The sequence below is a fragment of the Xyrauchen texanus genome, chromosome 11 (assembly GCF_025860055.1).
Source record: "Xyrauchen texanus isolate HMW12.3.18 chromosome 11, RBS_HiC_50CHRs, whole genome shotgun sequence".
Classification (NCBI taxonomy): Eukaryota; Metazoa; Chordata; class Actinopteri; order Cypriniformes; family Catostomidae; genus Xyrauchen; species Xyrauchen texanus.
In genome coordinates, this window is record NC_068286.1 from 36,030,835 (window position 1) to 36,041,542 (window position 10,708).

General features: G+C 37.7%; 1 protein-coding gene across 1 annotated transcript; it reads left to right on the forward strand.

Moving 5' to 3' along the window:
- The first annotated feature begins 1,940 nt into the window (after window positions 1–1,940).
- On the forward strand, window positions 1,941–10,363 carry LOC127651881 (protein disulfide-isomerase-like). The gene is made up of 10 exons (XM_052137921.1): window positions 1,941–2,247; window positions 3,157–3,363; window positions 3,456–3,589; window positions 4,691–4,828; window positions 4,995–5,111; window positions 6,391–6,516; window positions 6,672–6,869; window positions 9,508–9,628; window positions 9,705–9,886; window positions 10,238–10,363. Exons 1-10 carry the CDS (start codon window positions 2,019–2,021, stop codon window positions 10,352–10,354), a joined length of 1,569 nt encoding a protein of 522 aa, XP_051993881.1. The 5' UTR covers window positions 1,941–2,018; the 3' UTR covers window positions 10,355–10,363.
- Window positions 10,364–10,708: the final 345 nt, after the last annotated feature.

Here is a 10,708-nt window from a genome sequence, read left to right on the forward strand (position 1 = left end):
CCACTGTGCAGGCTGGTGGTGGTGGTGTAATGGTGTGGGGGCTGTTTTCTTGGCACACTTTAGGCCCCTTAGTGCCAATTGGGCATCGTTTAAATGCCACAGCCTACCTGAGCATTGTTTCTGACCATGTCCATCCCTTTATGGCCACCATGTACCCATCCTCTGATGGCTACTTCCAGCAGGATAATGCACCATGTCACAAAGCTCGAATCATTTCAAATTGGTTTCTTGAACATGACAATGAGTTCACTGTACTAAAATGGCCCCCACAGTCACCAGATCTCAACCCAATAGAGCATCTTTGGGATGTGGTGGAACGGGAGCTTCGTGCCCTGGATGTGCATCCCACAAATCTCCATCAACTGCAAGATGCTATCCTATCAATATGGGCCAACATTTCTAAAGAATGCTTTCAGCACCTTGTTGAATCAATGCCACGTAGAATTAAGGCAGTTCTGAAGGCGAAAGGGGGTCACAGTATTAGTATGGTGTTCACGGAGGAACACCTTAAGGCTGTTGCTAACGCCTCACATATAAGCAGTAATAAATGTTACCAGTTACACTCACATTCATATATGCTGATATACAACACAGAAATGATAGTGAGTAAACAAACAAAATGGCATGAAGGCAAGTTTGTTTCAACACATTTCCTGGTGATGATTGGCACACAAAACACACTAAACTAACTAGAAAGAACCATTTCCTTTGTGTGTGTGTGTCCATATAAACATAGGCAGATCATTAGGTTATATAATTTATAATACTTTTAAAAGTAAATGCAGGTAAAACATGACCAAGGCAATCTTGGATCTCACGTATGGAGCGTAATGAAAGACAGATAAGATTTTGAATGTGTGTATGTATAAGTCTTTATTTGTCTGAGCCGTGGTGCAGTGGGCTGTGCTGAAATGCTCAGACCCAGGTTTGAGTCTGACCTAGGTCATATCCTGATCCAGTTCCCCCTCTCTCTCTCAACCCTACTATCCTGTCATACTCTACTGTCCTGTAAAATACAGAAAGACCCCCCCACCACCACCACAAAAAAAGTGTATGTACATGTTTTTTTCTCATTCTATTTGTAGAGTAACTCATGCCTCTCATTTATAGTTCAATAAAAAAAAGACCAGTAGCTCAAGAAAATGTATATGTCTGTGTGTTTCTTTATTTAGCTTTGTGTGACTGCTTACGTGTACTAGAGAAGGAGTAACTCAGTAGCGAATGCCGCACGTGGACAGAAAAGCCAACTAGGGACACATGGTTTGGTCATTGCTAATTCACACACATACTGATCTTCAAATGTTTAACCCTAGAATGTATAACTAACTTTTTCCACTATAATGCATATGTGGGGATACAATTAGATACATCCTTCATAACAATATTTGTTTTGTCAATGAAATGTGTATTCTGCATGAGTGTTTCAATTTAACCATAGGTTGTTCGATAATATATATACAGTAAATAAGTATGGATAAAAGCATGTGCTAAATGAACATTTGCTATTTAAATTTTAAGAAATATAAAAACATGAACATATTTAGATGGACGATGAAAAAACATAGACACACATATAGGGGTATTATTGTAATACATGTGTGAAAACAATCAGTTTACATGATCAAAGACACCTTATTTGAGGCATTCCTGAAATTTTAAATGAAAAGTTCCCATCATGTAATATAGGCTTTTTTAGAGTTAAAAAAAAGTCTATTGAAATGAAAATAAAGAAAGAATGGCTTTAGTGTCATTCAATAATAGGAAAGAAAGAAAGGGACGTTTAAGAGAGGTAGTGATATGAATTTCTTACGTTAATATTTGCATGTAATCTAATGCTAATTTTCTCTCAAAGGCATACTGTGCCAAGTGCCGAGTAAGACCAGTAGATTTGCACCACGCACACTTTCCAATAATTCGTCACTGTCAGTGGTCTCTTATCAGCACCTTGAGTGTGGACAGCAGTCTGATACGGACTCCATTCAGCACCATTCCTCTATAGGCCCCCCAACAGATCAGCCATGAGACTTCTCCGTGTCCTGGGCTTCACCCTTTTGCTCTGCGCCCTTTGTGTGAGGGCAGAGGAGGAAAAAGTTGAGGTGGACAGCTCTGAAGATGATGCAGAACCAGAGAGACCAGAGGAAAAAGAAAAGACAGATGAAATTACAGAGGAGAAAGACGTTTTGGTCCTTCACAGCATTAACTTTGATAGAGCTCTAAGGGAGAATAAGTATCTGCTTGTGGAATTTTGTAAGTAGTCTTTAAGTCTTTCCCTGAATATAGTTAACATGCATAGGCAATGATTGCCAATGGTAATTCTGAGCTTTGTCTTATCAATGCAAACTAGCACAAGGTCATGAGAGTAAGAAATGTAAGTGATGTTGCAATGTGTGTTCAAAGCTAAAAGAAAAATGAGCCAATTCAAGAAAGAAAAAAAAAAGTTCTGTATTAAGTTGCATACATCTAACTTGTGTTCCCAATCAGCAAGAAAGTCCAAAGTTTGCAGGCTAGGCTTGACAAATCATCCATTAATAGAGCAGATGTCATTTTTCCCACAGTTGAAGTAGCTTTTACAACACTGTATTGCTTGAAATAAGCAGGGTAAAGTATAAAGGTGAAAATAATTTATAGGGATTATGTATTTCCGTTACATTTATGCCATATAAGCAATTAAACTGGCATTCATTCAGATTTGTCCATGCACTAAAAAACTGGGAGAATAAATATTATAAATATATTTCAGTATGACATTATTAAAAAAAATAATAATATTCAGTGTAGGCACTGTAATTAGTCTATTTATTGGATTTTTAGCAGTATTTAAACAACACAACAATTATGAAACAAGACAATGAAACATTAAGGAACAAGACAAATTGAAAAGGAAAAATACAAACAAATCTTGCCCCAAACAGGCATTTATGAAAATATATATGTATCCCAGTGTGGCTATATTGTGTTCACTTGTTTACTCAAGAGCTCTCACAAAAAAATAGGATATTGGAATTTCCGTTTGGAGGAACAGTTTTGAACTTGGTGTTTGGAACCTGCATACAAAGCTACATTATTGTAAATGGACCTATAGATACTGAGAATACCCTTTTGACAGCTTCTTGATTAGCATCAACCTCACTTACAATTGTCTTCCAAAAACAAAAGATGCTCCATGGTGTGGTCACTGTCGCACTCTGGAGCCTATCTACGCCGAGGTGGCTGGGCAGCTGAAAAAAGAGTCTTCTGCTGTACGACTGGCCAAAGTGGATGCGATAGAAGAGAGAGAACTTGCTGAGGAGTTCAACGTCAACAGCTTTCCGACGATCAAGTTCTTAAAAGAAGGCAACAGACAAAACGCCACAGATTTTTCTGGTAATTTGTTTACTTCTTTGGTTTGATTGAATGCTTAATGTTATTTTCATATGAGGTACAGGCTTATAGGCATTATTTGGTCATTTGGACAGGAAAGCGAACTGTTAAGGGAATCACAAAGTGGCTTGACCGTTACACGGGACCCAGCGCTTCTGTTCTTGATGATGTGAAGAGCGCAGAGGAACTTCTGGACTTACATGACGTGATTGTGGTTGGATTCTTCCAGGTAAATCATCTATTGTTTGCATAAACTGACTGTGGAGCGGAGGGGGTGGGGCCGGGCTGGAATGTCGCACGCCCGGTCCCCAATTGGCCTGATGGGGCGTGCTAGGGATAAAGGCGGCCGGTGACGATGGTTCGAGAGAGAGAGAATTACGGACATGTCCGTCATGTGTGTGTTTATGTTTGTGCTTTTTGTTTTGAGTTTAATTGAACATAATTTATATTGACAAGCCGGTTCTCACCTCTTCCTTGCCCATTGAATCCCCTTACATTGGTGCCGAAACCCGGGAGATTATTTTGAAGAGTGTCCCTGCAACACTATGTGCTGAGATGTTGCTCAGAGGTACTGCTCAGAGGCACTGTTGCATAATCCACTAGGACCAATACAAAGCGATGTCCGTTTGCTGTCTGTTCTAATGGCCCGACGAGGTCCATCCCAATTCTCTCGAAGGGGACCTCGATCAGTGGAAGGGGGCGCAATGGCGCTTCGTTATCGGCCGCCTTTATCCTAACGCGCCCCATCAGGCCGATTGGGGACCGGGAGTGCGACATTCCAGCACGGCACCGCCCCCCTCCGCTCCACACTGACTTTTAACCAACAATACGCCTGGGTCATATTTCACCCAAAAAAAATTTTAATAACCCTTAATGTGAGTCTATTTTAATGACAATTAATCACATTTTCCCCCAATTCTTCTTTCTTATGCGTCCAGTTTGTTTACAATTCTCATTATTCTCAATGATGATTTTCATTAGTTTCTTATACCTAATGAAAATCAACCTGTCCGGACACAATGATTTTTGTTGTTGTTATTAAAATCTGCATAAATTAAAGGCAGCGCTACAGATATAATGATGGATACAGTACATATTGTACTATTTTGATCATATTAAGTTTGATTTTGTCATAGAATATGACCAAGTTATGTTCTTGACAGGCTTTACAAGATTCACCCATGACTAAAATACTGTATGAGTGTCAGCTCATCCAACTACTTATCTTCATTTTTCCATGCACTAGAAATTTGACCTTAGGGATTTTTGTCCACGTTGGTTACCTTCAATGTTAGTTCAACATTTTATTTACTCTCTCTTTCTGCACCAGGATCTGGAAGGAGATAAGGCAAAGGCATTCTATGATGTAACCTTAACAGTAGTGGACGTAAACTTTGGCATCACAAGCAATGCAGAGCTTTTCAAGAAGTATGATGTACAGAGTGATTCAGTGGTACTCTTTAAGAAGGTAATTTTTTATTACCTAAAAAATTATCCTAACGCTATTTAATTTGTGACTGTTGGTTAGATGCAAAAATAAAATGTACTTTAAAAGACATACACTATGTATTACAAATTGAGTTTGTTCAACTCTTTACCCCACCCCCATGTCCCTCTTTGTGTGAATGTTCCAGTTTGATGATAAGCGAGCAGATATGCCACTCTCTGAAGAGAGCAAGCTAGACAAAGATGAGCTGATTTCCTTCATCAATTCCAACCGTATGGAACTTGTCATTCCATTTGATGATGAGGTAACACTCAATGGCTAGATTTGCATTTTCTTAAGGAAAAACCATCAAATGAATAGTTCAAAATTTAAAGTAAGCTTTAGGCTTTAGTTCTGCGTAAGAGAAAGGCTGCATAACCTTTAGCCTTAACCTCTTACTTTGCCATTGTCATAACACTAAATTCACATCTTTTTTTCTGTTGGCTGCACTCAAGAATAAAGACAAAATGTAATTGAGCAGTGTAAAGGCAGCAATAAATATTTATAAGGAAAATAAGACCAATCAGAATTCAGTATGCAAATAGATGTATGAAAGATGATCAATCCCAATTCAATGCTGTAGATTACATTTTTAATGCTGAGTAAATGGGAGATTTTACCAACCTGGTCTCGTAATAGCGTACGTTACTATACATACATTTCCAAAAATAATTTTTACATGGCTCATTATTATGTACAGGGTGCATTAAGACTATAATTTTTAATCCCATTCTTCATTATAACAGCACAATGATGACTTTAATAGCGTTATTATTTGTAACAGCATAATTTTCTGTAAAGCTGCTTTGAAACAGTTTGTATGTTGTGAAATGTTTTAACACTAGAGGTGCTAAAACATCAATTACTTTTTCATTTTTGCCCTGTTCCTAGCACAATGCTATCTTATGACAGCTAAACACTTTTACTGTAGCGTATGACTTGTAAGGCGATACGTTTGCATTAACCATCTACATTTACAAGCTTGTTCCTGAATTATCAAATTGCGCAGTAGATCAACTGATGCACTTGTGATGAAATGGACAGGATATCCAGGAATCCTGGAAAACACAGTGGTCATCACATAAGATAAAAGTTTCACAGAAGCACCACTAAATTTAGCATTTTCTTCACCAGCTGCATTTTTTATATCACATTTGCTTTTTATGACACTATGGGTTGGGTTTAAATTTAAAGTTTAGGCTAGGGAGGTATGTTTTGTTGAACTAGATAGAGCATTAACCTTAAAAACCTCATCTGACTGTATAGGAATCACATAATTTTTACGAGATCATGCTCAAACAAAGTTTTAATGGAGTCTGTATGTTAAGCGGTTCAGGAGGACTTAATTGCAGAAGTATAATACCTGCGGTTAGAAATTTAAAACAACAAACCGCTAGTCATGTGTGACGAATATCAATACAAAGCTGCATTGTAAGCACTGTAATAATAATCAGACCAACCTTTTAGCCAATTATTTAATACTAACCCTACAGTATCTAGCTTGTTCATCCATTTTACAATCTACTTCCATCTTCTCTCCCCAGAATGCTGAACTAATTTTTAGCTCCAAGGTCCATAAACACATCCTTCTATTCATCAATTCAACTTTGGAATCCCACAATGCAGTACTAGAGGATTTTAGAGCTGTCGCCAGTGAGTTTAAGGACAAAGTGAGTTTTTCAACTATTGACTTTTTTTGTTTAAAGTGTCTACATGTAATTTTTTAGGACAAAACTAGATATAATACACTACTGGATATATTGCGGTTAAGACTTAAGAAGACTTTCAAATGTAGTCATGCTCACAAATGTGTGTATGTGCACAGGTGCTCTTCATCAAGATAGATGTGACTTCTGAGAAAGTGGGTCATGTGCTTAAGTATTTCAGTCTATCTGAAAATGATATTCCTATTGTTCGCCTCATCAACACTGAAACAGTGCTGAAATATGCAATGGATGAGTCTACCATCAACAAAGACACACTGAGAAAATTTTGCCAGGATGTCCTGGATGGTAGCGTGAAGGTGGGTAACTGCTCTAACAAATCATTTTATATTCACAGCTCATTTAAAGTATATATATATATAAAGAGAGAGAGAGAGAGAGAGAGAGAGAGAGAGAGAGAGAGAGAGAGAGAGAGAGAGAGAGAAATATGTTGTTCTCCATTCAAAGTCAGATGTCAGATATTCCAACTTCTGACCATAAAGAAATTCTATTGTCCTGTATTAAGAAGATAATGTGTATTTAACTCAGGGGTTGCTTTGTTAGCTTCAGCTGGTACTGTTGGTACCGTAGATGTCATAACTACACCATTATCCAGGCAAAAGCAATTTCTCCATTGACGGCATTTCAAACAACATCACAGAGAAAGTGAACTTGTTGCTACCAAATGTTCATGTACCCTGACATCGATCCCATTCTACCAAGTTACTGACACGAAGGATCGCCGGTCAGACATATTTGCATCAATTCAAATGTGCTTATCATTTCCTGTGGCGCTAGCGTGTTGCGTGAGCAGCATCACAGACACAAGCTCTAGCCCTGCATGAAAACTAATTGCATTTAGATGTTGCATTTTCCCTGTAAGATACATTTTTTACCCCACTGATGGTTAGGTTTAGGGTTGGGATTTGGGTTAGGGCAAATGGTTATCAAAATATACATTCCTGGTGACTGTAAAAACTAAAAACAATTCCCTTTACAACTTGTTTTTGGCACCCTCTGTGGATATTTCATCCAGAGAGTGGAGCCCACTCATGCTCATACTGTACGTTAAACAACGCTTCCGTTTCATATTTTGCTAAGCACAGACCGATCTCAGGTAAAGAACTTTTGACAAAAGTAGCTGTCTTTTCTGGCCAAATAAAAAAATTGGAAGCAACATATAAATCGTGAAAATGTTATTTTGTTACAATAAATGTGTCACTATTGACCAATTTTTTTTCAAATTCAGGCTCTCCGAGTTGAATGGAATTCTTCATGAATTATCACAGGAACAACAATACAGAGCATTACGGCTTTCCCACAGGAGTGAACACACACACACACAAACTTGTTTTTACAGTATATCATTGTGGGGACTCTCCATAGACTTCTATGCATTTTATGGATTTTATACAGATCTAAGGATAATTTCTATTCCCTACCCCTAAACCTAACCCTCACAGAAATCTTTTTGCATTTTTATATTTTCCAAAAAACATCATTATGTATGTTTAATAAGCCATTTCCCTCGTGGGGACCGCTTGCTCGGCCACAGTATAGGTGATCTCAGATTTGACTATCCTTGTGAGGACATTTGGTCCCCACAATGTAGTATAAATATGTAAACAAACACACACACACACACACACATTCTCTCTCATACACACACACACACACGTGACGGTGGAATCAACATGCTGAAGCAATGCATAGGCAGCATGCATAACTAAATGGGACAGAATGCAGTGTCTTCAAAACTGAAAGCAATTTGAAAATAGATGGTTCAGACAGTCACTAAAAAAACAGGTGCTCGCTTACTAAGATTACTATGGTAACCTGAAGGAAGAACAGACATGCACTGTGCACCTCCTTTTATTGAGTTGGGCAGCGAATATTCACATAATGGCAAAATATGATGCGTTATATTTTGATTATGCAAACGTTTGTGCATTTTGTAACAGATTATTTTATAACAGCCTATAAAAATGAATTGATGATACACTGGAACAACAAGATGCAATTCAGCAGCCAAAGACATTTGTCAAAAATGTTATTATTTATACAGTTATGTACATATCATTGCCTCTGAGTACTCGAGTAATTAGTCTGAGTACTCGAGTAATTAATCTGAGTACTCAAGTAGACCAAATGACCAAAAGGCCCATCCCTAGTTCTAAAATAGAGTGATGACATGGCATTTACAGCTCAGGTAATCGCTCAGCCTCCGTAACTGACACTGCATTCCAGTCACCTCAAAATGTGGAAACTTCCTACAAAACGGCATTTAAGTTCAACGAAACGGCATTTAAATTCAGACTTTCAAATTGGAAACTTGTACTGAAATCCTCAATTCCGATTTTGCAGAAATGTGTGTGTATGATGTCTCACAAACATATTGGTACCCAGGGAGAAGTTTATGATAAACATTCACTTCTAAGCCAATAAAACGGATCAAATGAGTCAAAGTTCCTACATGTTTAGCCAACGTCTGCAGAGACATGTGAAATTATAAGATTTTTTTGAACAAATGCTTGCATTGCATAACATCATTTATGCTCCACAATTCAGTTGCTAGGAGTTGTCTCTGGTGTCAGTTGAACACCTGCTAAACTAATAGAAGTATAGCAGATTTGTTTGCTTATACATTATCTTCTGAACATTGAGCAATGGAATTCCTTTATGGTCGGAGATCGGAGATATCAAGTCGGAATATCCCACATTTGAAAGGAAAGCAGCATGAGATCCCATGAAGCAAAGATGTCATCATGTGTGATATGTGCAGATGAGATGTGCACCTCTTTGGAAATTGGATTTGTGTATTTTTGTGCTAGTTTCTAAGTTCTATTGCACTTTTCCATGTAGGATGATGGAACTTCTGACTTTCCGAGTTGATTTTAATCAAAACAATATTAGAAAATTGAGCATGCTTTTGTATTTGCCTTATAAACTTCATTCTAGCCCAATTTGAAGAGTCAAGAAATTCCAGAGGATTGGGACAAGAATCCAGTTAAAGTCCTTGTAGGGAAGAACTTCAACGAAGTGGCTTTTGATGAGACGAAGAATGTCTTTGTGGAATTTTGTAAGTGAGCAGTTTATCTTCTCATATTAAAAAGTAAATAATACTACTGACACTAACATGTGTTTCCTTCTCACAGATGCTCCATGGTGTGGCCACTGTAAGGAGCTGACCCCTATTTGGGACGAGTTGGGCGAGAAGTACAAAGACCATGAGAACATAGTTATTGCAAAAATGGATGCCACAGAAAATGAATTGGAGGAGGTCTCTATACAGGGATTCCCAACCATTAAATACTTTCCTGCTGTAGCTGAAAAAAAGGTAAACAAAAAATCTTACACAAACACACTATTAAACTTAAAGGTGAAGTGTGTGATCTTTTTGTTCGACCAATAGCACATTGGGGAGTCCTCGTGAAACCTGTTCGAAAACACTAGTTCTTGCAATTCTATTTGGTGATACTAGTTGTGCAGAAATTACTCACTTAACTTTAAACTGAAAGTATACTAAATGTAATGTTGTTATCTTCTAAGGGAAATTAAATCATAGTTTATACTTGTTTTTCAAGCACAATAGGTATCTGTTGCATATGTGTTGCATCATATTGTATTCCTGAATACATACATTGCGAAATTAACTATGAAGGTACTAACAAATGCTTTTAAAATACAGATCGTTGACTATAATGGACAGAGGGATTTGGAGACTTTCTCAAAGTTTCTGAATAATGGTGGAGTGTTACCAGTAGAAGAGGATAAACATGATGATGATGATGATGATGATGGATGAAGTTGAGGTCAGTTAGTCTAACAGATGGCATGTTTTTCTAAGCTGTTGTTAGGAGCAACACTTAACAGTTTGTGCTGCCTTTATGGCATTTAGACACTGAAAAGTAAAAACTGAAAAAATAAATAACATTTGTAATATACAGTTGATGTGTTTCAAACCCTCTTCCTGTTTTTCAGGTGTCGGATGACTTGACAGAAGAATCACCAAAATCTACAAATGAATCCAGCAAGGATGAGCTGTAAAAAACAAAGCATAAATAAACTGATTGGTGCTGAACCAATTCAGTGTGAGATCTATGCAACAGAGCCAAGTGTTTTATCACAAAATTATGTCATTTTCTCTGCACTGGACCAT

Excerpts from the sequence above, each read along its gene's own strand:
- LOC127651881 (XM_052137921.1), top strand. The coding sequence starts at position 2,019 with ATGAGACTTCTCCGTGTCCTGGGCTTCACCCTTTTGCTCTGCGCCCTT. Across the intron at positions 3,364-3,455 it reads AAACGCCACAGATTTTTCTG|GAAAGCGAACTGTTAAGGGA; the intron begins GTAATTTGTTTA and ends TCATTTGGACAG. Across the intron at positions 4,829-4,994 it reads CAGTGGTACTCTTTAAGAAG|TTTGATGATAAGCGAGCAGA; the intron begins GTAATTTTTTAT and ends TGAATGTTCCAG.